The sequence below is a fragment of the Momordica charantia genome (assembly GCF_013281855.1).
Source record: "Momordica charantia cultivar OHB3-1 chromosome 3 unlocalized genomic scaffold, Mcharantia_2.0 BLBB01000003.1, whole genome shotgun sequence".
In the NCBI taxonomy this organism is placed as follows: domain Eukaryota; kingdom Viridiplantae; phylum Streptophyta; class Magnoliopsida; order Cucurbitales; family Cucurbitaceae; genus Momordica; species Momordica charantia.
In genome coordinates, this window is record NW_028275161.1 from 23,078,636 (window position 1) to 23,104,942 (window position 26,307).

Genomic DNA, 26,307 nt, shown 5'->3' on the forward strand with positions numbered 1-26,307 from the left:
TCTCTCTAAAAATTTGGTTTGGTTGTTAAAGTCTTTCCAAATTATGTTATGTCAATTTTTCATAACAAAATTTTATAATTAAATATATATGTCTTGACATGTTGAATTATATTTTAATTAATAGAGAACGAGCACGTAGTTTCGAGAACAGAGAAAGAGAGAAAAAGGGAAGGGTAATTTTAAAACTGGGGAGGAAGGATTATGTGTATGTTTTGTGTTATAATTAATGGATAATTAATGTGGAGAGAGAGAATATATAATTATAATTATTTGGAGTCATGTGAATGGTCCGGTTTGACCCTAACCCAACGCAGCCTCATCCGCCATTTTCATCGTCATCAATCTTCTTCTACTTCCTAGTAAATTTATTCGCTCCCTCGCTCGCTAGATCCTCTCTCCCTCTCTTCCTTCTCTCTCGCCTTCCATAACTCTTTAACTGTCATTTAAAACTGTTTCTTTCAGCCTCCATCTCTGACACGATTCACCTCGCAATTCGCTTGTTTTCTTAAAAAAAAAATGAAAAATGAAAAAACTTTTCTTTTGTGTTATGCTTCTGCCAGGAAATTTCCAACTGGTTACGCATTTATTTACTGCCTCATAGTTCATACCCTCTGAGAACCCTTTTTTTCCTTTTCTTTTCTCGTTTATGGGAAGTTTATTAATTATCTTGAAGATGCTTGTTTAGTCCATTCTGAATTCTTGTTGTCTGTGGGAAAAAGCTTGACAGAACAGAACAGAACAGAGCAGAGCAGAGAAGAACAACCCAGATTACCGACTTACCTTTTTGAGCTGCGATCAAAACTTATTGACTTGGAGAGGAAGAAAGGGCTTGGTCAACGTTTTTCAGAAAGCCTTCCTCTTGAGTTGTTGACTTTGGTTTTGCCGTTGACATCAGATTCCAGCTTAGCAGAAGCCGACGCAAATCTGGTGGAGTTTCCGATATGCCCATTGTGGGTTCGGGGTTAAGATTTCTTTAGCCTTTTAAAAATCTACTTTGCTGTAGTTTTATTGAAGTAGTTGAGTTGGTAAAAACCCATCTCCAATTTGCCGTCTTGAAGTTGTTGGTCAAATCTGAGGGCTTCGAATTTCTCTCTTCCCCAAATGAAGGGGGGAAGTTGTGAACAGTGTTAAACTTCTTTGTTTCCTAGAATCTGCCCTTTATGTCCTTAGTGGTGGCCTCGCCGTCTGTTCTTACATCATCATTTGAGGGTTTCAGATTTAAGGTTTCCTTATTCCCAGGTAGATTGTCTTAAAAAACCAACCCCATTTCTCATTTCTCATTTCTCATTCAATTTCAGACCTCTACAGTTTTTCAGCTAACTCTGACAAGATTATTACCCTCCTTCTCTTTCTTCCATTTTCCGCTCTATTGTCGTCTTGGTATTTATGCAACAGAAGGCTCTGAATCAGAAGTTGTAGTTGGATTGAAATGGCTGGCGGTAGAAGAAGGAGGAGGCAGCAGTTCAAAAGAATCCATGCCTTTCCTTGTGGTAGAGCTTCATTCAAAGATGAGCACTCTTTAATTGGAGGCCCAGGCTTCTCAAGGGTAGTTTACTGTAATGATCCAGATAGCTTTGAGGCCAACCTTCTCAATTATGGAGGCAATTATGTCAAAACTTCAAAATATACCATTGCTTCATTCTTCCCCAAATCATTGTTTGAGCAATTCAGAAGAGTTGCCAATTTGTACTTCCTCCTTTGTGCTTTGCTTTCCTTCAGCCCTCTGTCGCCGTACTCGCCCGTCAGTAATGTTCTTCCTCTTGTTGTGGTTATTGGAGTCACCATGGCCAAAGAGGCTCTTGAAGATTGGCGGAGAACCAAACAGGTAAATATGGAATACCCTCTAATTTCAGCTTACAACTATTGCTCAAATCTGAAAGCATATCCTTTTTTCTTTTCTGAAATTTGCAGTGACATGACTATTATTGTGTTTATGTTCAGAATGTGACTGTGGGAATTGTTTTCAGGATATGGAGATGAATAACAGGAAGGTGAAAGTACATCTTCGAGATGGTGAATTTGTTGAGAGTAAATGGATGGATTTGAAGGTTGGGGACGTAGTTAAAGTGGAGAAGGATGAATTCTTCCCTGCTGATCTCATTTTACTTTCATCAAGTTATGAGGAAGCAATTTGCTATGTTGAGACGATGAATCTCGATGGGGAAACGAATTTGAAACTGAAAAACGCGTTAGAAGCAAGCTCAAACTTCCATGAAGATTCGAGCTTCAGTAATTTCAAGGCCATAATAAAATGTGAAGACCCCAATGCAAATTTGTATTCCTTTGTTGGCAGTATGGAGCTTGAAGAGCAGCAACACCCCCTCAGCCCTCAACAGCTTCTACTTCGGGACTCGAAGCTGCGAAACACAGATTTTATATACGGGGTGGTGATCTTCACAGGCCATGATACAAAGGTCATTCAGAACTCAACAGATCCGCCTTCCAAGAGAAGCAAAATTGAGAAGAGGATGGATAAGATTGTGTTCTTCCTGTTTGCTCTCTTGGTTTTGATATCAATTGCTGGGTCGATTTTCTTTGGAGTTATGACTAGCGACGATATAGAGAATGGAAGAATTAAGAGATGGTACCTTAGGCCAGACAATACTACAATCTATTACAACCCCAGAAAAGCTCCAGCTGCAGCGGTTTTGCAATTTTTGACTGCTCTTATGCTTTTTAGCTACTTGATTCCCATATCATTGTATGTGTCCATAGAAATTGTCAAAGTTCTGCAGAGTGCTTTTATCAACCAAGATCTACATATGTACCACGAGGAAACTGATAAGCCAGCTCATGCCCGTACCTCGAATTTGAATGAAGAGCTTGGCCAAGTTGACACCATACTTTCAGATAAAACAGGAACATTGACCTGCAATTCGATGGAGTTTATCAAGTGTTCAGTGGCCGGGACTGCTTATGGGCGAGGAATTACGGAAGTAGAGAGAGCTCTTGCAAGGAGAAAGCAGTCAACTTTACCTGAAAATTTAGAGGCCAACGATGCGCGTCTTAGCAACGGAAAACCAGCCGTTAAGGGGTTCAATTTTAAGGATGAAAGAATAATGGATGGTAATTGGGTGAAGGAGCCTCACGCCAGTGTAATCCAGAAGTTCTTGCAGCTACTGGCCATCTGCCATACTGCATTGCCAGAAGTTGATGAGGACACTGGAAGAATTTCATATGAAGCTGAATCACCAGATGAAGCAGCTTTTGTGATTGCAGCCAGAGAATTTGGTTTTGAATTCTACGAAAGGACTCAGACAAGCATTTCATTGCGGGAGTTCGACCCGATCTCTGCCAAACAAGTTGAAAGGTCAGATCACTGGTCTTAAGCCTCCTGAATTTATAGAATTATCTCCTCTAAAGGATCCATATTTTAGATGCTCATCTTATGAATCTTTCTCTCAATCATATAATCAACACTGAGTCTTGTGCCTATGGTTTTGCAGATCATATCAACTACTGGATATTTTGGAATTTAATAGCACAAGAAAGCGGATGTCCGTGATCATAAGAAATATGGAGGGACAGCTACAACTACTTTGTAAGGGTGCTGACAGGTTGGTAAACTAGAAACATTTTGTTTGCCTAAGCATATGATAGTGTTCTGTTTTCTTTGTAGTTAAAGACATTTTTATTTTTACCTTGGAGTGCAGTGTTATGTTTGAAAGACTTGCAAAGAATGGAAGTGAGTTTGAAGAAAAGACAAAGGTGCATGTTAATGAGTACGCCGATGCTGGTTTGAGAACTTTGGTGCTAGCATATCGAGATCTCGAGGAGGAAGAATTTAATAAATTTCATCAGGAATTCATCAAAGCCAAAAACACAGTGAGCACAGATCGTGATGACATAATTGATCGGTTGACAGAAAGCATAGAGAAGGATTTGATTCTTCTTGGTGCTACAGCAGTTGAAGATAAACTTCAAAATGGGGTATGTTTTAAGCCATTTGGAGGTGGTTTTATTGTCTTAGCAAAATGTACAATGGAAATTAATAAACTCATATCAAGAACAAAAACTGACAAGTTATTGATTATTTTGTTTTGGTAGGTCCCTGAATGCATTGACAAACTTGCTCAGGCTGGAATTAAAATATGGGTTCTGACTGGAGATAAAATGGAAACAGCCATCAACATTGGGTAAGCATAAGCCATACAAATTTTTGAGCACCAGTTCATGAAGATGTTCAGTATGCTAACAATTTCTCGTTCCTGAACCCGAACGTCCTCTCTTCAGCTTTGCTTGCAGTTTACTTAGACAAGGAATGAAGCAAATAATCATCAGCTCAGAGACTCCAGAAGGAAAAGCTTTAGACAAAGTCGACGATATCAACAAATCTGCAGCTATCAAGGTAAATAAATCAAATTCAAAAAGTGGACAACAAAGCTGCAGTTATTAGTATCAGAATGTAGCATCTACTTCCTTTTATAGTCATCCCATTAATTGAACTTACGGCTTCAGTTTTTATAATGGAGACCTTATTGTGTCGATTTAATTCACTATCTTGTTCAAAAGCTGTATGAGTTGTGGTACTGAAGGGATCTCTTACTGATTTTTAGGCATTTAAGACAAGTGTGACTCAGCAAGTAACCGATGCAAAAGCATTACTTACGCCTTCGAGCGAAACCCGGGAAGCATTGGCTTTGATAATTGATGGAAAGTCCCTCGCCTATGCTCTAGAGGATGATGTGAAGGACCTATTTCTGGAGCTTGCCATTGGTTGTGCTTCAGTTATATGCTGCAGATCATCTCCCAAACAGAAAGCATTGGTAAGTAGACCTTCCTTCTTATCTAAACCTGATTCAAGTTTAGCCGAAATTGAGAAATAAGAAGCAGAAGTTTAATATGATGTCCTTTTTATAAACGCAGGTTACCCAACTGGTTAAGGTTAAAACAGGCAGCACCACTCTAGCAGTTGGTGATGGTGCAAATGATGTCGGAATGCTCCAAGAAGCAGATATCGGGATTGGTATTAGCGGCGTTGAAGGGATGCAGGTAAATATGAAACAGATCCCCACTGTATATTCCAAGTGATCAAAACAAGTTTTCATTGATATTGATTTTGTTTCATACTTTTTTATCTTTCTGAATATCAGGCAGTAATGTCAAGTGACATTGCTATAGCGCAGTTTCGATATTTGGAGCGGCTGCTTCTTGTCCATGGGCATTGGTGTTACAGGAGAATCTCTTCCATGGTGAGATATGGCTCTTAATGGGAATCTCAAACTTATTTAGAGCTTGAAGAAACAGAGCAAAATAGTTGAAATATGTCCAACTGACTCCTTTTCTTTGTGGCAGATATGCTATTTCTTCTACAAGAACATTGTTTTCGGGTTCACTCTATTCTTCTTTGGGATGTACGCATCATTCTCCGGACAATCTGTGTACAATGACTGGTTCCTTTCGCTGTATAATGTCTTCTTTACTTCTCTCCCGGTGATCGCATTGGGAGTATTCGATCAGGACGTTTCATCCCGGTTCTGTCTCAAGGTAAGTCCGATGTCGCCATTTTGAATTGATGCAATATTTTGCCTTCTGGGATCCTTTATTACAATGCAAATGGCTCATGGTCCTGTGTTTTGACATTTCAGTTCCCACTTTTATACCAAGAAGGTGTACAAAATGTCTTGTTTAGCTGGTTTCGAGTTATCGGCTGGGTGTTCAACGGGCTACTAAGTGCTGTCATCATCTTCTTCTTTTGTGTTGTGGCGATGGAGCATCAAGCGTTCCGTAACAGTGGAGAGGTCGTCGGGCTGGAAATTCTTGGTGCCACCATGTACACATGTGTTGTTTGGGTTGTAAACTGTCAAATGGCGTTATCCATCAGTTACTTCACATATATTCAGCATCTCTTCATCTGGGGCAGCATCATTATCTGGTACTTATTCCTCATGGCATATGGAGCTATAGACCCAACCATATCAACCACTGCATATCAGGTCTTCATCGAGGCCTGCGCCCCGGCCCCATCATTTTGGATCCTCACACTGTTAGCTCTAGTAGCGTCCCTGCTCCCGTACTTCATCTATGCTTCGATCCAAATGCGGTTCTTTCCAATGTATCATCAAATGATTCAGTGGATAAAATCTGATGGCCAGTCGAACGATCCAGAATACTGTCAAGTAGTGAGACAGAGATCGCTACGACACACGACCGTCGGTTACACAGCTCGGTTTGAAGCATCGAAGCATTTTGAAGAAATCCTAGAAAGCAGCATCCATTAGTTTTTGCTGATGAAATTCTTTTTCCATAGGAAGATTTGAAATTTGTTTCAATAGGAGGTTTCTTCTCTGTGTGTATATAAATATATATATTTGTACCACAAATGTATATAAGATTCTTCAGTTTTGCTGCTGCTTGTCAAAAATGTCAAAAGTCAAACAAGGAGAAAGCACCAGTTTGATGCTCTGGCAGCTGAAATGACCATATCAACTCATATGGTCAAAAATTTTCTTCCTCTCATGAATTCATAGGAAATACATAAATTGTTGTATTCATTTCAAATAATTATTAAGTTCCCCACTTCACTTTCTGTAAAATGATGAACAATGTGCAATTGGGATTTTGAATTTACAAGCAAGAGATTGATACAAAAATCAAAATCAGAGCACGACGAAACTATCTGGTTTTTCCTTAATCAGAAGAGTGAGCTAGAGACTAATTAAGAAGAAGAAGGATTTTGAAGATGGCAATCTTTGTAAAACTTTCGATCCATTGAAGTTGCAGCAGCTCCATCACCCAAATCAATTCCTTTTACCCCCACCTCAACATCTTTAACGCAGCGCCTCTGCAACTGCCCCTTCAAAGATCTCAAACAATTTCTACTCTGTAATGGCGTTTCTTCAGATCCGCGGCTACAAATTCTACCCAGAAAGCAAGATAGAATCGACAGCAGAGTTAGAACAGAGATCACTGCGAAGAACGGTCCGATCGAACCCGAGGACTGCCCGCCGCCGCCCGCCGGCGTCTGCTGCTGGTCCGGTAACAGTGGTGACGATGATGCGGTGGCCATGGCTGAGAGTCCGAGGCACGTGGAATCAGCTGCTTCATTTATAGATATGGAATTTGGGGAGATGGGTAGAATTATTGAATGGCGTTTTGCAGAAAAGTTGGCTTTTTTCTAATCTTCTTTTTCAAAAGACTGAGATTCCCAATTTAAAGTTGGTGTTGTTTAATCAATAATTAGGGTTCCTTCTCGCTCAAGTAATTAATCAGAAAGACTTTAGATTCCTTCCCATTGAAATAAACTAGCAATTTGATGTTCCCTAATAGATGTTTAGAGATACCATAGAATGAGGCCAGTGATATGATACGTGTTCGGAAAAACCTCCCATTTCTACGGCTTGAAAGCAAAAAAAATAAATAATAAATAGGAGAAAAAATACAGCTAATTCGAAAATAGGTATTCTCCTTATCCAATGTGAAAAAATCCGTTTTTTAGATTTTTGAAGTTTTGTGTGATTTAGCATATAACATGAAGTAGATCATTTAATCGATTAGGTGTTTGGAGTGATTAAACCAAAATATTGTGTTTTTTTTTGTTTGAGTACAACTGATATGAACCAAGAAGCTACCTTTGTTATGCCTCATGGACCGATTACAAGATCGAGAGCTAGGAAACTTCAACAAGCTTTGCTACTTCGTGTCCAAGCGTTCTTGAACTCGACAAGAGAAAAAAAGGAAGATGTGCAAGAAGTTGGAACTATGCACTTCAATTTGGTGCAAGTTATGCATTTTTAAGTATTTTTAAGGCAAGTCAAAGTCCACTTGGTCAAGGTCAAAGTCAACTCCATCAAGACAAGTCAAAGTCAACTCATTCAATTCAAAAACCAAGTCAAACACTCACATCCATCATTATGGACGAGATTGCACTTATTTTGGTTGGCTTTCCATGTTCTTGACCTTTTCATTTCTTGTAAGTTATGTCTTTTCATTTACAAGTATTTTCATTTCTTGTAAGTTACAAGTCTTTTCATTTGCTTAAGACTTTTCATATGGCTTGCTAGGATGACTATATATAGCCTTGAGATGTCTTGTTGTAAACACAATTTTTGAAGTTGAATGAAAAGTGAGTTTTCTCATTAGCTTGGTTGAGAGATTTATCTCCCATTTCTTGTGCAATTTCTTGTGTCTTTAGAATTTGCATGTTAGGATCATTCAAGCGGTGTTGATCATACCTCTTGTGGAGTGATTCGAATCACGAGTTTAGAAACAAGTTTTCTCTACTCTTGATATTGATCATCAAGGTAATCTGTTCTAAAACTTTTCCTTGGGTTGATTCCATACTTGTTTTCGAGGTTTTTGGGATTGAGTTCTATGGGTCTTGTTCGTTAGCAAGGTTCTTAGATCCAACTCTCAAGGGTTTCTTAACAACAACGTGTGGGACTGAAGAATCGAATTTACAACCTATTGATTGGAGACATATATCAATTATCGTTGAACTATGTTCGGTTTGACAACTAAAATATTGTGTTGGTTTGGAATGTGAATGGGGGAGAAAGAATATGAATCACCTTGAAATGAGTAAGTCTCTCTGGTCATTTTCTGATAGAAAAGAATGGGCAAAAGCAAACAGTTTCAGTATTACATTTGTCAGTACTTCTGCATCAAGAAAGAAGCTGAAGAATCTTCAAAGTGAACCAATTATAGAAACAAAGTAACTGTTTTCAAGGATGGCGACAATCAATCAAATCCACCGAGAGGCAAAACTGTAAAATGTAAGAAATCTATGTGCAATTCCCAATTTGTTGAATTAGACAAATGTTATAAAAGTTTAACTCGTGGGTGTTTAAACTCACCTTCTTGAAAATAAAAGGTTAAACCACGGTAGAAGAAAAATAGAGGCTTAAAAGAATTATGACTATAAAAATTAATTGATGTCTAATAACAATATTAATATTACTTACTTTTTTTTTTTGAAGAATATGAAATTACTAAGTATAAATATGAAAACTCAAACTCACCTACGAATATTTTAATTAATAGATTAAGAGATTTTTAATTCAACAATTAAATAATAAGAGATCGAATCATTGATCTTTTAAAATGGTAATACTATCTTGTCAAAAAGTTATACTCGAATTAACGACTAGACTAAGAGTGGCTCACAACCTCACACTGTGATATTTTGAAATGATGATAAAAATAAGTTAGAAATACTATTTTGGTCATTATATTTTTCAATTTTTATTCATTTTGGGATCACTCTACTTTTAAAAATGTTAATTTTGTTTTTTACTTTTAGCTCTGATTTATTTTAGTCATTTTAGTTCCAAAATATTAATTTAAGTCCATGTACTTTTAAAAAGTAACACTTTTAGTATTTGTTTGCAAAATTTTAACACAAATTCTAGACACAAATAAAAAAAATCTCTAATATATATAAAGTTACGATTATATTTCAAAAAATATATTGAATGTAATATCGTGATAAAATTGTGATGGAAAAAATGAGATAAAAAGTATAACGATAAGACTAGAATGATCACTCTTTTAAGACTATAATAATTCAAACGAATTGATGGAAACTACCTGAACTAAAATAAATAATAAAAAAATACAGAGTTTTAGCCTTAAAAAAAAAGAAATAGAATAAAAAAATTGTTTGGGTGTTTAAAATGATAGGAATGATGTGTTGGTGTTGGGTACATGACTCAGGGGTGGCCCTAAAAAATGATTGATAATGTGTGATGAGAGAAGAAGAGAAAGAGATAGACTTTGAACAGACAATATTGTTGATCTTGTCGACGATATGGAACCCACACCCATCATGCCCTAATTTTGCTGCAGAGGATGAACATTAGGGTAGTTCTTTTTGATGATCCTTTAATTTGTCGTTTGGGATCCGATTTGGTCGGTATCGTCTTTAATTCTTTGTCATTTTCTCCTTCGATTTTTAGTCCAATAAGGAGTTAGGGTTTAATTTTGGATTGCTTTTTTACTTGTTTTGGATTTGATTGATTGATTGATTGATTTTGGAGGTGAAGTCACTGGAGGCAGCGGTTCATCGATCCTTTCCTGAGATTTTTGTTCAAAACAAACCACAATACACGAATTGATCGATAAACCTCTGCATCCAGCGCTTTCTCTCTTTCTGTTTGGTTGATGGGAAATGGGTTATTTCAATGCATTGATTAAATTCGGTATTATTCTTGATTCTTTTCCATACCTCTTCTGGGTAGTAAATATATACCAAATAGACAGGCAATCACAGTGTAGAAGCAAAGTTATGTTTTCTTCAGTCTGAAAACACGAATGCGAATGCGAATGTGATATTTTCATTTTCTTATCCAGATCTATTCATCTTCTTGGCGGTGGATGCAAGATTACGAATCCCAGATCTCTTCCAAGTAGTATTTGGTGCTTCCTTGTCTAGTTTCTTGTCTTTTTGTTGCATATTGTTATTTATTTGGAAGATAAAGTAAGTTTTATTCCCCCTGGAGGAAAAAACAGATGGTTTCTGGTTTGAAATATTGATTTTCTCAAGAGTTTCTTGTTAACTTTTCAAAATTTCTTTAAGATTTGCTAATGGGCAGATGTTTGTTTTTATCAGGCAAGTTCAACAGAATCTGGTTGGAGAAGCAATTTCTTCCTGTCTTATTGTAATTTATATCATTATCACCAGTTCTGGTTGTTATGTTCTTGATGCTGTTGTCCCTTGTTACGGCCCTCTTAAGTATATGATGGCACAAGTCGTAAACAGGAGCGCTTTGGAGTTAGTCCATGATCTGGGCAAAGGCGTATAATCATTCTCGGGAAGAAATTTACCAACTTTGACCAGTGTTTTTCAGGCTTTCTAGTTAAATTATTGTTTCTGATAATAACTCTGTATTTACATGGTTGTGCTGAGTATTTTTCAATTCCATGGATATCTTTTCGAGCTGATTGAAGCCTTGACATGGTTTGGATTTTGAATCATAGGTTCCATATACTGTAAAACAAATGCCAACCAACCATCCTCCTTTTTTCTCAAGCAGGTGATGTAGCATTTGGTTATTGAAAATAATTTTACAGTATAAAGGGAAGGTTCAACAAACCACTCTGTGCCTTGGGATGGCTCCCTTGACTCTTTTGAATTGAGATTATTGAAAATCTTATGGTGTTTTTACTTTTTAGGTGGTATCTAAGTGATAACTTAGTTTAAACTTTGTCAATGTTTGATTGATATGTTTTTATAAATAATGTGGAAAGATTATCAAACAAAGATAATTTTTTTTTGTTTTTGAACAATATATATATTTTAGTACAAGGAACAATATGCTTGTTTAGTGCATAATCCGTATTTTACAAGTATTTTTCTAATCTACATCGAACTTTCAAATTTCAATAATTAAAAAAAGTGGGTTTCAAAATGTTGTTTCTATCACCAGATTTTGCTCAATTTGCAAGAGAGAGAGAGGAAAGAAAATGGAAAACTGCCTTTTCAAAATAAATAACATATTGAAGATGTCGTCAATTACTATTTATTTTATTTGCAAACATAAATAATAAAAAAAAAAACTATGTTCGTTATTAAATTATGTTTTAAAATACATGAATAAAAGATATTATAATTAAAAATATTTACGTTCCAAAAAATATAGAATATAAACAAATTATTTACTATAACCATTTTTATGAAATTTCATTTTCTAGTTAAAATTATAAGTTTGGTTTATAAACTATATAATAAGTTGAAGATCATATCTATTACTTTAGAAGGTTTGTAACAATTTTTTGAACTTTTTGCTATTATGTCTTCTATATTTTAATTTTGCATTTAATATGATAACATTAGATTATATAGTAGATTAACATTGGGGGTGATAAGCAATTAATTAACCGGCTTATATATGGCATAACATGGGTAGCTTTCAAAGAGTATTTGACAAAAATCTACCACAAGATCAAGAGGTCACACAGCTAATTGCTAATCTAGCTTAAACTATTTTATATACATCATCGATCAAAAGATGTTGAAATCCTCACCCGGGCAGAACTGGAAAAAATCAAATGTTGTAATATTTTAAGTAATTAATATTAATTATAACTGAATTTAACTAACGTCATCGGGGATGTAGCTCAAACGGTAGAGCGCTCGCTTTGCATGCGAGAGGTACGGGGATCGATACCCCGCATCTCCATCTTTTCATTTTTTGATGTTTTAGAAAGTACAAAAGGCAACACAGAGTTAGAGTTGGGCTGGCATTATGGGCCTCAAGCCCAACGATTGAAGCAATAAAATTCCGTGATACGTATTATTGTTTTTAAAATTTTAAAAAAATAAAATTCCGCTTTGAAATTTCAACCTCAAACACAAGGTTGAAGAACCTGTTTAAAATTTAAAAAAAATACACAAAACAAATAAAAAGGAAAGGAAAGAAATTTTAGAGAGATTGAATAATAGCTCTAGAAATGGAAAAAATTAGGGATTTACTCAATCGGGAAATTTAGAGCCACGAAATGAAATCCAGAGTTGTGCCAAAATGGAAATGGATGCTAACATTTAACAATGGCCAAAGAAAAGAAACCAATTCACTTTTAATATTATCCTCTCTTCTTCTTCTTCTTCTTCTTCTTCTTCATTTGCTGTTTGGTGGTTCCGTTTCTGTTTTCCAGAGGCGGCGAAGATGGCGATGAAGATGGCCATCACTGCTTCCACCACTCCCACAAATCACTCACCTCCTTCCTCACACAGAGACAGATCCGCTTCCAAATCGCAATTCAGACCCATCTCCGTTGCCCTACCGGCGTCCACTACCCTCTCTCTCTTAGCCCTGTTCTCTCCTCCCTACGAGGCTAGGGCTCTCAACAAAGACCAAATCGTCTCATCTCTCACTGAAGTAAGTAAGCTGTAAGCTTCTTTTGTCCAATGTGAAGCATCGATTTCAAATCAGTGGATTAGTTCATTGAGTGATGAGACATTTCTCGGAATCGGTGTTGTTGTTTTGTGGAATGGTAGGTGGAGAAGACGATGAGTCAGGTTCAAGAAGCGGGCTCCAGTTTCTTGGATATTACACAGAAGGTCATTGACTCTGCCGCAAATGTTTTGAAGCCGGGCGTTGATGCTGCGCTGCCGATTGTGAAGCAGGCTGGAGAAGAGGCGCTGAAGGTTGCTTCTCCGACAATTTCTGAGGCTTCCAAGAAAGCCATCCAAGCACTCCAGGGCTCTGGCATTGACACCGAGCCCGTTCTAAGTGCTGCTAAGGTTTGTACTTATTAATTGAACTAACATTTTTTTTTTCCTTTTCTGATGGAGTTCTTCTGGCTGAGTTTCCATATGAATATATGATTAATTAGGAAGTAACATGCTCACCAATCACCATTGGCAAATATTTAGTCGTTTCAAGATTTCCTATGGTTTACTGATACTTCATATTTGGCTGAGATTCAAGGTTGAGAAATTATTCTAATCCCCTTCGAATCATGCTATATTTCGTAGTGCCTGAAATCTCAGTAGGCTTTTCTAATGGTGAAGTTTGGAATAATGTTTTTTATGGACTCATCTTGGACTACTCTCACGATGATTTTAGTATTTTTGCTTTTTCTGCCATTGGTGCCAATTGGAGAGTCTTTCTGGCATGACTGTTTTCATCAAACTCAGATTCACTCATCAAGCATTTTTTCCTTGGTTGCAGACTGTAGTAGGTGCAGCACAACAAACTGGTAAGGTCATTGAAGGTGCCAAGCCTATAGCTTCATCAACTGTCGAGACGATCTCCGCAGCGGATCCTCTTGTAATCGTGGAAATTGCTGGAGTCTTAGGACTGGCATACCTGCTATTTCCTCCCATTTGGTCTGCCATCTCCTTCGGCTTTCGTGGTTACAAAGGTTCATTTTACATTCTTTTATGGAATGCATTACAAGAAAATGCCGTTGGCCTTTAATTTTGAGGTCTTACAAACAGAGTTTTGCCTCTACTCTCTCTACCCATGAAACTTACATTTGCAGTCCACATTTGATATTTCTGTGTTCTGAGCAATTTAATCTGATTAGTGTTATGACATGTTTTAACTAGGTGAAATCTCTCCTGCTCAAACTCTTGATCTAATATCGTCGAGAGATTATTTTCTAATTGATATACGATCAGAGAAGGACAAGGATAAGGCTGGCATTCCTCGCCTTCCTTCCACCGCGAAAAACAAGATGATTCCCATTCCGTAAGTTAAACAAGCTTTCATATCTGTACCACACAGATTTCATAATGAATTACATCTCCCCCCTCTCTTCAGAAACACCAAATATGGGATCACCTTGTGAGTATTTGCATCAAAACTGTTTCAGTTTGGAAGAATTACCGAGCAAGTTGCGGGGCATTGTCCGAAATGTAAAGAAACTAGAATCTGAACTGACGGCGATCAAGATTTCATATCTCAAGAAACTTAACAGAGGCTCCAATATAGTGATCTTAGGCTCGTGAGTAATCTTTCCGGTCTACTTGATTTGTGCATCATTACTTTATATCACTCGCCCATATCTTCACTTATCATTTTCACATCAAATTTCTTGGAAATTCAGGTATGCAGACTCGGAAAAAGCAGTTGCAAAAGCACTGACAAGCCTTGGCTTCAAGAACTCTTGGATTGTAACTGATGGGTTTTCAGGTAGCAAAGGTTGGTTACAGAGTCGGTTAGGAACAGATTCGTATAAGTTCTCCTTCGCAGAGGTCCTTTTGCCATCCCGAGTTATCCCAGCAGCAACCAAACGTTTCGGGACGACTTCATTGACATCTACATCTGGTCAAAAATTGCTACCTGGGGCTGATTAAAATTCTGGCTATTCATGCTTGGCACTCAACAGGTTTCCTTCCCACGCTCCATAGGATTTGTAAATTATCCCCTGTAATCCTTGATTTGATTTTTGTCTTCGTATCTAGCCTCAGTTACTGCTTGCTGCTGTATTTCGCGGGTTGTATAATGGTGAAAAGGTAGAAATAGCATCACACTAGGATCCATTCATCCTCTTTCCAACGGAATACATGCATCAATCGAAGTCTTTACTTACGAAGTCAAAAAGGAAAAAAACTTGAGGGTAACGAGAATGATTAATAGTACAAGACATAGGGAACAAGTATGTCTATGGAACAACTAGAGCCAAGGGGTTGTCTGTAAACAGGAGAATATGGCAAGAATTCAGTGATAATAATTCTTAACAAAAGAAAAAGAGAAAGAAAAAGACTTAGGTGGCTGCACAACTTTTGTTTATAGCCTTTCATTGCAGAGATTAAAAACTTCTGAAAAACAGGCCACACAGGTCTACGTGATGCAAATTGGAGGAACCAAAAACACACATCACCATGACAACCCAAACAAGTTCAGAAAAAGATCTATGAAACTATAGTTTGGGCAGTTGTTGTCATCATATATATATATATATATATATATATATATATATCTACAGACAACCTAATAATGTTCATGAATTCGTTTTTAAGGATAGCCATTGTATCTGTTATACCTATGGCTGGAGCGGTTGCTTCTGGTGGCGCAGCAGCCAATGCAATAGATGAGAGTGATGACCGCGAGAGTGCATGAGTTGAATACGGCGAAATGCCTCCACTCCTTGCGAATGTTGGCTAGCATTCCGCCTTTACACGACTTGCAGTCGTAGCACAGTGTGTTCTGGCTGTTGCTCCAGGTCTTGCAATCGCTGTCGGGCACTGCCGGGCCTGTTTTCGGGCCTGTCCAGTAGGTGGCGTTCTTGAACTCGAACCCACAGTAGGATGGTGGCTTGCAGCAACCAGACTGGGACACACAACACAAAATGCTCACGTTGGTTTAGACAAAATTTGTTACGGAAACTCGCTGTATCATGGAACAATTAGGTACCCATCATTTCTTTTGAGACATATTTGAATTTTTGAAAACAAGAACAAATTTCTAAAACTAATTTTCTAAGTAATAGCAAAACAAAGGAATACATGATGAAAGCAGCTCAATATTTTTTAAGTATCATACCAAAAACAAAAGGATTCTAGAACTTTTCTTCACCAAAAAGAAAAATAATAAGTTTCAGCGTTGAAAAGAAAGAGAGACGAGGCAATTATTTTTCAATGAACTATTCTCGAACTCCCATTGTGGAGGCAGAATAAAAGAATTATATGAAGAAGTAAAATGTTGACAATGGAAAGATTATATATAAGAAAGATACGACAAAGAACTTTATCCCTCCCTAAAATTTCTTGCTCTGCCGCTGCCCAAACTCCATGACCAGCAGAAAAATGAGATAACAAAATTTTCACCATATAGGGCAGATAATTCAAAAATTATTAAAATAATAATAATAAAAAAAAAAGGTTCTCAAGCAGGAAAAAAACAGAGAGAGAGATAAAAGGGACGTCGTACCTGTATGGGGGAGAGATTCTCCTTATAGAAATCAGCCTGCGATTTATGGAAATCAGCAGCCAGGCTCCGGCAAATGGGGGAATCAGCCAAACAGCTCCTAATGTGAATCCAATTCTCGTCGTTAACGACGTAATTCTGGAGCCAGTGCGAGTAATCCCCGAGCCGGTACTCCTTATACCCTCTTCCAGACACCGCCTGTCCAATTCCTTTGTTCGTCACCAACAACGAGAAAATCGTGAACGCCATTAGCCCTAAAATGAGCAAGAACATGACGGTGAGATACAGATAGAGGATGGAATTGAGGCGGCAGCAGGATCCGATCAGTCCGAGCATGGAGACGATGAAGAAGAAGATTCCGACGATGAGAGCCGGGTCCTGCAGAACCTTCTGGCATTCGGTGCCGCCATGGCTGCGGAAGTTCATGGCCGCAATAATCAGGATTAGGCCGACGATCATGGTGCAGCTATTCAGGAGACTCACCACTATGTTGCTTAATCGACACATTATTATTTACAAAAATGTCAAAACGGGGAAAATTCAGAATCTGCAAAATGTGATTTAGTTACAATAGCCCTAAAATTTGGGATGGAAGAAGAAGGAGACGAAGAAGGAGATGGAGAAAACTTCGTCCTCCTTCCGGATACTCATAAACGTCACATTCTTAATTTATATATTTACGTACACAAAAAAAAAGAAGAAAAGAGAAATAAACGTAACGGAAAAAAAATAAAATAAAAATCTGTTCCAATAAAGAGACATTCGTTTGAAGCTAAGACATGGAAAAATAATGATAGTACTTATATCATAAAATAATAATAATAATTGCTTTTAAAATTGATAGTTATATCTTTAGTTTCAAAATTATTTATAGTTAATTGTGGCGTGATTTTAAATTCTAACAAATATTTACTTAAAAGGTATTTTTATTTATGGAATGTAAAAGATAGAATTAAAACTTTTGGAAGGATATGAATATTGTTTCAAAATTATTGAACTAAAGATAAAAACAGTATTAAAACTTTTGAGAGGATATAGTATTGTTTCAAACTAACTTTTATACTTTGTCACTCTACAGATTTTAATAGATATATATATTCTTGAAAAGAATTACATTGAGGTTATTTATTTTGACACTTTCTAAACTTTAAAAACACATTCTGCTACATCTGGTGTCGTGGTGTAGTTGGTTATCACGTCAGTCTAACACACTGAAGGTCTCCGGTTCGAATCCGGGCGACGCCATCTTTTTAAAATTTAATCTCTTTTTCCGTTTGATAAACAAACATCTTTCCGAGCTGATGCATTATTTTATCTTCTTTTTGTAAAAATATTCTTCATGGTAAATCTTAATATTATAAATTTAGAATTTGAGATAACAAAATTGAAGAAAAGAACCGTATCAAATGGAGGACTTTGTTTTCTAATACTGCTGATATTTAAAGTTATTTTGAAAATAATGCTAATTCAAAATTTATTCTAAAAATAACGCTGTGAAAATTCCTTCTTCATTAGTTACATGACATTGCAAGTAATTTTCTTTTTTAAAAATGACAAAAAAACTAAGAGACTACATATACCAAATTTTAAATAATATTGTCATTTTGGTAGAGGGGTTATACTCCCAACTTCTAATTTAGGGGTCCACAATGTCATTTTTTTCCCTTTTTTTCCAATCAAATGTTATATTGCAATTTTTTTTTCCTTTTAAACAAATTTAAATAAATGTTATTTTTTAAGCAACGTGATTTGCAAGCTGTTTCTTTGAGCTGAAGTGGACTTCAAGAGATGATTTAGTGGCGGCGAAATCTTTAAAGCATTATTCTTTTTTAATAAGTTTTGAATTAGCATTATTTTCAAAATAAGTTCAAATATTAACAATATCAAAAGAAAAGGTCCTATCACATGGACCTATATATAATTTTCATTCATACTTTGTTGTTAGCGTTGTTAGTTTTGATGTAATTATACTTTATGCAACAATCAACAATCCTAGAAAGTACACGCAACAGATGTATAGAAGAATCCCCTGGAGTTCTACAAACTAGAGGAAAACTTGAGGATTTATGGTTTTAAGAGGAAGAGAAAAAAATTTGAACCAATTATCAGCTATGCTAGACAACAGAAAATAATCTGAGATGACAAATTGTACCCGCTTAAACTGGCATGCTAGCGTCAACGCACAAAAGTTGTCGAAACTGTGTACAATGATCAACTTCTGTTTCGTTTATCTAATTAGAGAACTTCGCAATCAACTTGTCAACGTGAAGAACGATATCATCGATACGAGGTCGAACTGTAGCCTGAGGCTGAAGCATCCATTTAACAAACTGGTGAAGAGCATCAGGATATGGAGGATTAGGTCCTGCTGGCCATTTAATTTGTGCATTTACAATTGCCAATTGAAGGCTTCCACCAGATTCTCCAAGTGCATACTCAAATGGAGATATCCCATACCTACACCATATCCATCATCGTATCAATTCTAATCATGAAAAATTAAAAGCAATCAACTGTAAATTTTAGTTTATATGTAAATGATGTGATAAAATTTGATGCACTCCAGCCAAATAATAAACCATGCAAATAGATGAATGGTTTCATTAAATGTTTTCTTTGCACCAACTTGAATTGAAGATCAGTGTAACATTTGGTTCTGTTTCCTTTCTTCATAGATTATTACTATTAAATAAGCTAACCCAAATTTAAATGGTCTTTTTCATAGTTGGCAGAGAAATTATGCATCAAACTAAAGGCTTTTGGTCAGTAAGGGTAGTTCCGTCCACGCATGCCAAAAGTTATAAGGACTTTCTATTATAGCCACTGGCAGACTTGGTTTTCTCGTTGTCATGCAAGCATACCCTACTCTCATAGTTCCAGAAAAATTGATATGATTTCAATAATGTCCAAAGAAAGGTATTACTACTCACATTGTTGCATACAAAGTACATCCCAATGACCAAACGTCAGTTCTCTCGTCAATGTCTGCATGGCTTGGACAATCCCATAGCTCCGGTGCTCGGAAAGGTGCTGAACAATGCTCAGATGCCCATTCCTACAAAACAAATAAGGTTAGGTACTTAGGTTCATCAAATTTATTATGAAACTTTTCAGTGAAATTTATGGTAATGATGTCTGAAGATTTTAGTTCCCTTGCAATGATCTTTCGGTGTTACGTTTACATAAAAGGACCTACGCTTCTAAGATTATAATTCTTTTATTTAAAATGTTAAACGAAGATGTTACAAACATGATTAATGATCCAGCTGAAAATTGTGTAATCTGTTGCAGAATATGAGAAGATCTTGCTCTACTAGTATGGGGAAGGAAAGAAGTACAATCAATAACCTGCAATTGGAGTGCCTCCGAACGAGAACGGATTTCTTTTCTTGCAGGTCGAGAACTACCAAAATCCATCAATATGGCAAGAGGTGACTTCCCTTTTCTATGAGTCAAAAGAACATTACCAGGTTTCACATCATTGTGTGCGTAAGGAGGTTCGTTACTGTGCATATGCTTCAGTCCTGCACAAAGCTGCAGCACCAAATATTTTTAAAAGAACTAGTTTCAAGAAAATTCATGAAAATTTAGCAAACTACAGCATCTATATATGCATTATTTGAAATCAAAACATGAGAAAAAGTAGGAATCTTCCAGGTTAACTTCAACAGCATTAGAGCAAATGTGTAATTTACAGAAGTCAAAATTTTACCTCTTTAGGAAAAAGGTGGGAAGAAGAAGGGAGTAAGTAAAACTTCAATGAAAATTAGAATTTATCCATAGTTTTCTTATACTATCTACAAGTCTGCAGCTAGGGGTATGTGATAGCAAAAACAATTTAAAGTTAAGGATACAAATAAAGTCTAAACTATTTACATCTTCAACAGATATTCATCAAAAAAACAAGTCAAGAAAGGTCAATAAGCAATAAATTATACTCAAGGCGATGACATAACGCAAGAACGGATAGCCATTACCTGTCGAAATATCTCTAAAACATCCAATGTGGAAAAGAATTCCTTCTTAGCTTTCATGGTCTGGGTATTGTCCAGTAATGTTCCATCCAAGTGAACTGGAAATAACAAGTATGCTTCATGTTTCCAAGATCCTTCCGTAGTAGACTACCTCACCACAAAAGAAAAAAGGGGAAGAAAGATTATGCACAGTCAGTGGTAAATACTATTAAAGGTGAAGGACAGTTTATAGCAATTATTACTTGAACCTGAAGCCTATGTGATAATGTCAATACTAAGTCCCAAACTTGTAATTATAAATCAGAAATTACACACTTTACACTGAAAAGGTTGTTGACTTCTCACCAGCAGAATAAGTTTCAAGTTTAAGTAATCAATGGAACATTCTAATGACAGCAAATCTCAAGGGAAAATTTTTGCATTTACAGAAGGTATTAAATGAGCTAACCATATATTAATATTTAATCCATCCATCCATCCATAGTCCAGACTAGAAGTGTAGAAGACAAACTTTTTGCTATGTTACCAAAAACAAGATAGAGATACTATCATCCACTAGGAGGACGTTCCCTTATATGAGTTATTTGCACTTCCTAAATGCATAAGGTGATTATGCTTTCATTTCCATAAATTTCGACACAACAAGCAATCTTTGAACTTCTACACTGCCCTCAAAATGGTTAGGAACCTAGAGATCAAAACGATAAAATTTCTTTACAATTGGTATGAGAAGTTTCAAGTGCTATAGATGCCCAAATGCCCCGTGCAAGATTGGCACATAATATTCAATCAAAGGTTCATGTTCAGATGAGAGTCAAAATAAGGCAGAGTTTCCTTATTGCTTTTTTCCACTAATACTACTAGCCAAAGGAGTGTACCAATACAGAAACGATAATTCAACCAAAAAAAAAAAAAAAGATAAAACAACGACTCAAAGTAGACATGGAAAAAACAACTCCAGCCAGTACCTTAACTGCAATTATAGCATGGTCAAGCAGGGGAAGTAGATTGGGATGACTAAAAAGCGAGGAAACACGTATCTCCTCCCTCACCAGCTCCAATTGTTCGCTGCTCTGGATTAATACTTTCTTCAAAGCATAAGAGCCATCATCTGCAAAAGAATCAAATTCATTGAGGAAAAGGAAGAATAATTCGTAGGCATATATTAAACAGAAAGCATAAATTTAAAAATCAACAACAAGAGCAAGAAGCACCAATTGAATCCATGATAGCAGAAGTACTCAAATCTTTAGTCAATTCTAAAATACCCAAGACCAAGATAAAACTGAGAAACATTTCTAGGTTAATTTGAAAAAGGAACTAGATCAGAATACAGAGATTTAGGAAAAGGGGCAAACCAGAGAGACGAGATGGGTCCTTCAATTTCTTGGCGAGACCGCCGCCAGAGGCAGAAGACGAGTCGGTAACAACCTCTTTGACCAGAAACACATAGGCAAACCCACCTTCTCCGAGCTGCCTAACGATCCTAAAGCGATTCTCGTTGATCCAAATGTCTCCGCCCCCATTAACGGCGTCGTACAGAGCATTCAACCCAGAAAAGGAGCAGCCCATTTCCCCCTTCAGCGAGAGTAAAGCATATAATTCTTTGAATCTATGGAAGGGGTAACGAAATCAGGCTCCAAGTGAGTCACTTTGAAGACCTGATTTCATAAAAGGGATCGGAACTGAGATTGCGAATTACGTTACACTAAAATATATACATTTCCTTGAAGTAATCAGGAGGATTGCTTGGTGTTTGACCTGTAGGAGAGGAGCAGGCTTTGGTAATTGTTGGTGTGTCGCTCTAGTCTACAGCACATGGATACACTGCGGCTTTTGACATACGCAAGCATTCGGCCACCATTATTCACTTCTTAGCTTTTCAGTACAAAACATTAAACATTTACAAATGTTTTTAGCCTTCGATTTTGATAGTTTATAGGGTTAAAATATATATTTAAAAATATAACAGTAGGTTCATGGGGAATTAAGAAATATTTTTAATATATATTTTAGTCCCTATTGTTACATTTTTTCAATTTAATCTCTATGGTGTAGAAAAAAAAATTTAACTTAATCTTTTACATTTTATTTTTTTTAATTTAATCTCTCAACCGTTGGTGACATGTTGAAAATTGAAATTGATTGGTTATAAATTTCTTTGATATAATACTTCGGTTGAAATTTAAGAAAAATTTGTCATTAAAAAAAATTTAATATTTATGCCAATTTCTTAGAATCTTGGAGAAATTTGAAACTTTTATTTCTTAGCTAACTTTTCTCTTATAAATTTCTACCGATTACTAATTACTATGCCATATAAGTTTGTTATCAGACTATTTTAATATTTACCCACAATAAAAAAATAAATTAAAAAATGTTAAAATACAAAAGACTCAATTAAAACCTTATAAAACGCTTAAACATTAATACTAAAACATATATTTAGCCTTTTAAAATATTAGTAGCTTTACAAAATAAGAACGGAAATAATTTTTAGAAAAGATAACTGGAAAAAATTTGCATGTTTATTTAATTCTTTATATAAAGCATCTTTAAAAGTAATAAAGGGGAAAAAAAGAGAGAAAGAACAAGCTTTATGCGTCCTCAGAGGAAAAAAAAAACTTAACTATAGTTAAAAGTTTTCTTTGATTGAATTGTTTAAAGTATAATCTTGATTTAAACATAAATTTACACAATACAGTCCCCCAAATATCATGCCCAAACAGCAATACAAATCACATTTCTTCATTCATCCATTCGAAAGGAAATTAAGGTTGAAATCTTATACTTAATCCCAAGTTCTCAATTCAGATGAATTCATATTAAGAATTGAAATGTTGGACTTCAATAAATCACGAGCTCTCATTTTAAAGAAAATTGATGGTTCCTATGATGAAAGGCCGAATAGAAGTCTAATTTTTATATTGCCTACTCTGTCGTAGAACTGCAGAAACGAGAAAGCCCTATAAAATTGAACTTAGTTTTTTACACGAAAGCTTCAAGAAGAGATTTAATGGAACAGCAGCATGATCCATACACTCCGGACACTGTCCCCTTCATGGACTTTGATTGAAGAAACTGATGCAGCCTTTGTGGACATGAATGGTTTAAGCACTTCTTCCTTTACTTGGTAAAATGAATCGTTCAGCTACTAAAATCAAGGCTATATTTTGACAAATTCTATCGAATCACTGAATTCTTTTAAAAAAGATCGACCCATTGACTGAATCCTGTGCAATCCGAGAAACATAGAACATTTTCAAATTTGACTGGACAGACTAGATGGAAAATATCATCGTCAACACCTCTAGGTTTCTCTACTTACTTAATATTAAGAGGGATGGTAGGAATAAAAATGGCATATGACCAAACAAATTTTCAGGTAAAACACAGTACTGCACTAACCAGTTCGCAGGAAAAAGCTACAGGTACATAGAGGGAAGTTAAAGAACAATGGCTTTACCCTTCAGATAAGACTACTTGTAAGTTCTGATACTTCTGCTACAACTTGGTCGTAATCCGCCTTGAGTTTCTCTTGTTCGTTTGATCCAAGCTCCCCTTTGTTTGGCTTGGTTTGTACCAGCACACAGCATGTTGGCCTCTTGGTCGACCCTGCATTGGCAAGTTCCTGGAGAACAAATTTCACCACACCATAATGAGAACGAATATGAAGAATCATAGCAAATTATCATTGAGGTAAATTTTAAGGGTCCTAAGGAACTTAATGTTATTTAAAGAAATCAATAGCTTTGAGCAACTAACTTGCAACATCTTCAACTTAATAATGCCCTACACTTCTAATCAATAATGAAACTCAAGCTAAAACAATCAGAGTATGTATTTCATTGATAATTGATCCACAAACAATGATCAAAATAGTCATCATTCCTCGACTACTTTGCATAACACGCCAACAAACAAACAGCAAAGAACATTCCCAATACACTAGCCAACCCCACTCCCCCTGGTTAGAGCAGTAAAACAGTAGAAGTTAAAAATAAAGTCATTTCTTCTTCCGTTACTCAATTTTAGTGCCGTAATTACTAATGAATTCTAAAAAAAACTTACTTCTTTTGAAGGAACATATATGTAGCAAATGTCTGACTCTTCACATAAGATCGGAACATGGGTGATCACATCAATGGGGGATATGTTTCCAGCTATTACACACAATCTGCATTATATACAACAAAAGATGAAGGTGGGAAAGCAATTAAAGATACTACTCAGTAGAATTTCAGGTATTATATTAGAAATATAAATGTTCCAAAGACTTGGTTTTTAATTTTAGTCTATCTAAAAAATTATTACAATTTATCTTGTCCATGTAACCAACAAGTCCATTGCACGGCTTCTAATAATGAACACTAAATGAGAAAACTATAACCCTATGGTTCGTTATTTCCTCATTCCTTGCCCTTTGACCCCTAAAAGACTAAAAGTAAGATAAAAAAAAATCATAGTAAAATTACCCTTTGTGACCACGCCTTATGCTTTTGACCACTTCCTTTACCCCCCGCTTCAAGCACTTGTACTCAGCAGCTGGAAGAACAAGGATGGAATTTGCTTTACATTTGATACGAATGTCACTTTAATCGAGGAAAATGAAAGTATAAAAAACGGGCAATGCAAAGAACGACGACGCAATTAATATCAACAAGGACCATTCAAAGTAAATCAACCGCCGTAGGCTGGCACTTGAATTCAACAACTTATGCTCTAACATCAAATTGCAGAAACAGCATCAACATAGGCCTGATTGAATGAGGTACCACTCTGGTTAGTGGTTCGTTAGCAACTTACAGATTCAACCAGCATATCCAATTACACTAATTCGAACTCAAACTACGTACACACAATCAATAATGCCTTCACTAATCTGGGGAATCATCGCTGAACTAAAACTCAAAGATTTGCTAAGAAAAGAAGTTCAGACTCATATTGCGATTAGACGGATAAGGCCTGCGTTGACAAAAAAGAAGAGATCGTATACCTTTGCGGACAAGCTTAAGGGTACGTTTGCAGAGCTTCTTGCCGGCAAGCGGTTTGGCAATCGGCGCAAGAGCAACGATCTTCTTCTTCTCCTTCTGATGTGGCTTCTCAGCCTCGCTGTCGCTCCCCATTACTTTGGAAGAAAATGGAACTGCGGAAGAATGGGTTCGTGACGGCGACGGAGATTTGCTGGCTGCTCGGGGTTTTTCGCTTCTGCCCTTCTTTATTACTAGGGTTTAAGCTGGCCAGCTCAATGGCCTCCCACGTGCTAACTTTTCGCACGTTCTGCCCCAATAATATCTTCACACAAATACGCTTATTTGGGCTTCAAAGGCCCAATAAGCCCAGCTTCTTGGGTTTTCCTCATGTCATTTCTCTCTCGTTATTTTTTCCTCATGTCATTTCTCTCTGTTTGAATTTCAACTAAAACACATATTCTATTAAAAAAAATCATTATGACAATATTCTCTTATGAGGTTGGGAACCACGAGTGTATGTATGATGAATAATGGATATATAGGCTATGCTATAAAAGAAGGATTTAACTCGGATATATGTATTACTATATATTATGGTGAGTGCATATGACTAAATTTATATTATATGATTCATCCCATCATAATTTAGTGTATAAGATATTTATTCATCACTCTCAAATTTGTATGTGCTAAAATTGTTTCTCGTTATAAGAGATCAATCGAAGATAGTTTGAGAGCATTAATAGTTTTATTTTTTTAATACACATGTAGGAATTATGTTCAAACTCACAATATTTTAATCGGAGATATGTGACTTGAGTTATACTCAGACAAAAAGTATGTATAGTTTAATATCACTTTTAATTTTCTATTTTTTGAAAATTATGATTACTTCCTCACAAATTCTTATTTGAATGCTCAGCTAAATTTAAATAAAAAAAAGTTTTTGAAATTTATTTCTTTTAGTTTTCACAATTTTAGCCGAGAACAAGTAGTGTATATATGTACTTAAATTTTAAAAACAAATTAATTATCAAATCGGGT

At 36.1% G+C, this 26,307-nt stretch overlaps 5 protein-coding genes, 1 long non-coding RNA gene and 2 other non-coding genes across 12 annotated transcripts; 5 read left to right on the forward strand and 3 right to left on the reverse strand.

The window, feature by feature from the left end:
- The first annotated feature begins 346 nt into the window (after nt 1-346).
- LOC111008860 (putative phospholipid-transporting ATPase 9) lies at nt 347-6,403 on the forward strand. Its single transcript, XM_022281707.2, has 12 exons — nt 347-1,239; nt 1,396-1,825; nt 1,968-3,310; nt 3,447-3,557; nt 3,654-3,930; nt 4,048-4,136; nt 4,234-4,348; nt 4,557-4,766; nt 4,867-4,992; nt 5,094-5,192; nt 5,296-5,487; nt 5,589-6,403. Exons 2-12 carry the CDS (start codon nt 1,430-1,432, stop codon nt 6,219-6,221), a joined length of 3,591 nt encoding a protein of 1,196 aa, XP_022137399.1. The 5' UTR covers nt 347-1,239; nt 1,396-1,429; the 3' UTR covers nt 6,222-6,403.
- A 3,223-nt stretch (nt 6,404-9,626) lies between these two features.
- Nucleotides 9,627-10,881, forward strand: LOC111008656 (uncharacterized). Of its 3 annotated transcripts, XR_002601143.2 has the most exons (3): nt 9,627-9,801; nt 10,291-10,356; nt 10,550-10,881. It is a non-coding gene; the product is annotated as an uncharacterized LOC111008656 (long non-coding RNA). The 3 variants fall into 3 exon arrangements; XR_015789686.1 differs by having other exon boundaries at nt 9,627-9,849; nt 10,291-10,881; XR_015789685.1 differs by having other exon boundaries at nt 10,291-10,881.
- Nucleotides 10,882-12,046: 1,165 nt separating this feature from the next.
- On the forward strand, nt 12,047-12,119 carry TRNAA-UGC (transfer RNA alanine (anticodon UGC)). The gene has a single exon. It is a non-coding gene; the product is annotated as a tRNA-Ala (tRNA).
- Nucleotides 12,120-12,438: 319 nt separating this feature from the next.
- Nucleotides 12,439-14,917, forward strand: CAS (calcium sensing receptor). The gene is made up of 6 exons (XM_022281950.2): nt 12,439-12,818; nt 12,938-13,183; nt 13,614-13,806; nt 13,994-14,135; nt 14,260-14,391; nt 14,494-14,917. The coding sequence occupies exons 1-6, from the start codon at nt 12,606-12,608 to the stop codon at nt 14,741-14,743; spliced, it is 1,176 nt and encodes a 391-aa protein (XP_022137642.1). The 5' UTR covers nt 12,439-12,605; the 3' UTR covers nt 14,744-14,917.
- On the reverse strand, nt 14,828-16,953 carry LOC111009038 (tetraspanin-8). The gene is made up of 2 exons (XM_022281952.2): nt 16,320-16,953; nt 14,828-15,719 (listed from the first exon to the last, which is right to left on the reverse strand). Exons 1-2 carry the CDS (start codon nt 16,821-16,823, stop codon nt 15,405-15,407), a joined length of 819 nt encoding a protein of 272 aa, XP_022137644.1. The 5' UTR covers nt 16,824-16,953; the 3' UTR covers nt 14,828-15,404.
- Nucleotides 16,954-17,487: 534 nt separating this feature from the next.
- Nucleotides 17,488-17,561, forward strand: TRNAV-AAC (transfer RNA valine (anticodon AAC)). Its single transcript has one exon. It is a non-coding gene; the product is annotated as a tRNA-Val (tRNA).
- A 743-nt stretch (nt 17,562-18,304) lies between these two features.
- PK3 (serine/threonine protein kinase 3) lies at nt 18,305-22,126 on the reverse strand. The gene is made up of 6 exons (XM_022281936.2): nt 21,649-22,126; nt 21,259-21,401; nt 20,294-20,437; nt 19,665-19,850; nt 19,247-19,371; nt 18,305-18,773 (listed from the first exon to the last, which is right to left on the reverse strand). The coding sequence occupies exons 1-6, from the start codon at nt 21,860-21,862 to the stop codon at nt 18,548-18,550; spliced, it is 1,038 nt and encodes a 345-aa protein (XP_022137628.1). The 5' UTR covers nt 21,863-22,126; the 3' UTR covers nt 18,305-18,547.
- Nucleotides 22,127-23,136: 1,010 nt separating this feature from the next.
- LOC111009083 (Ribosomal protein L7Ae/L30e/S12e/Gadd45 family protein) lies at nt 23,137-25,504 on the reverse strand. 3 transcript variants are annotated; one of them, XM_022282025.2, is made up of 5 exons: nt 25,287-25,504; nt 24,766-24,835; nt 24,362-24,467; nt 23,757-23,921; nt 23,137-23,414 (listed from the first exon to the last, which is right to left on the reverse strand). In XM_022282025.2, the coding sequence occupies exons 1-4, from the start codon at nt 25,414-25,416 to the stop codon at nt 23,760-23,762; spliced, it is 468 nt and encodes a 155-aa protein (XP_022137717.1). In that variant the 5' UTR covers nt 25,417-25,504; the 3' UTR covers nt 23,137-23,414; nt 23,757-23,759. The 3 variants fall into 3 exon arrangements, with proteins under 3 accessions (XP_022137717.1, XP_022137716.1, XP_022137715.1); XM_022282024.2 differs by having other exon boundaries at nt 23,137-23,523; XM_022282023.2 differs by lacking the exon at nt 23,137-23,414 and having other exon boundaries at nt 23,586-23,921.
- Between the last annotated feature and the right edge of the window lie 803 nt (nt 25,505-26,307).

Bases quoted from the DNA above. Each gene is read 5' to 3' on its own strand.
- PK3 (XM_022281936.2), bottom strand. From the start codon at position 21,862: ATGGGCTGCTCCTTTTCTGGGTTGAATGCTCTGTACGACGCCGTTAAT. The intron at 21,402-21,648 runs GTTTGCCCCTTT...ATTCTTTTGCAG, and splicing joins GGACCCATCTCGTCTCTCTG to ATGATGGCTCTTATGCTTTG. The intron at 19,372-19,664 runs GTTATTGATTGT...TTTGTTTTGTAG, and splicing joins CGGAGGCACTCCAATTGCAG to GAATGGGCATCTGAGCATTG.
- CAS (XM_022281950.2), top strand. From the start codon at position 12,606: ATGGCGATGAAGATGGCCATCACTGCTTCCACCACTCCCACAAATCAC. The intron at 12,819-12,937 runs GTAAGTAAGCTG...GTGGAATGGTAG, and splicing joins TCGTCTCATCTCTCACTGAA to GTGGAGAAGACGATGAGTCA. The intron at 13,184-13,613 runs GTTTGTACTTAT...CCTTGGTTGCAG, and splicing joins CCGTTCTAAGTGCTGCTAAG to ACTGTAGTAGGTGCAGCACA.
- LOC111008860 (XM_022281707.2), top strand. From the start codon at position 1,430: ATGGCTGGCGGTAGAAGAAGGAGGAGGCAGCAGTTCAAAAGAATCCAT. The intron at 4,349-4,556 runs GTAAATAAATCA...ACTGATTTTTAG, and splicing joins ACAAATCTGCAGCTATCAAG to GCATTTAAGACAAGTGTGAC. The intron at 4,993-5,093 runs GTAAATATGAAA...TCTGAATATCAG, and splicing joins GCGGCGTTGAAGGGATGCAG to GCAGTAATGTCAAGTGACAT.
- LOC111009083 (XM_022282025.2), bottom strand. From the start codon at position 25,416: ATGGGGAGCGACAGCGAGGCTGAGAAGCCACATCAGAAGGAGAAGAAG. The intron at 24,836-25,286 runs GTATACGATCTC...TTGTTCTTCCAG, and splicing joins CCTTAAGCTTGTCCGCAAAG to CTGCTGAGTACAAGTGCTTG. The intron at 23,922-24,361 runs GTAAGTTTTTTT...TTTGTTCTCCAG, and splicing joins TATATGTTCCTTCAAAAGAA to GAACTTGCCAATGCAGGGTC.
- LOC111009038 (XM_022281952.2), bottom strand. From the start codon at position 16,823: ATGTGTCGATTAAGCAACATAGTGGTGAGTCTCCTGAATAGCTGCACC. The intron at 15,720-16,319 runs GTACGACGTCCC...TGTGTGTCCCAG, and splicing joins AGAATCTCTCCCCCATACAG to TCTGGTTGCTGCAAGCCACC.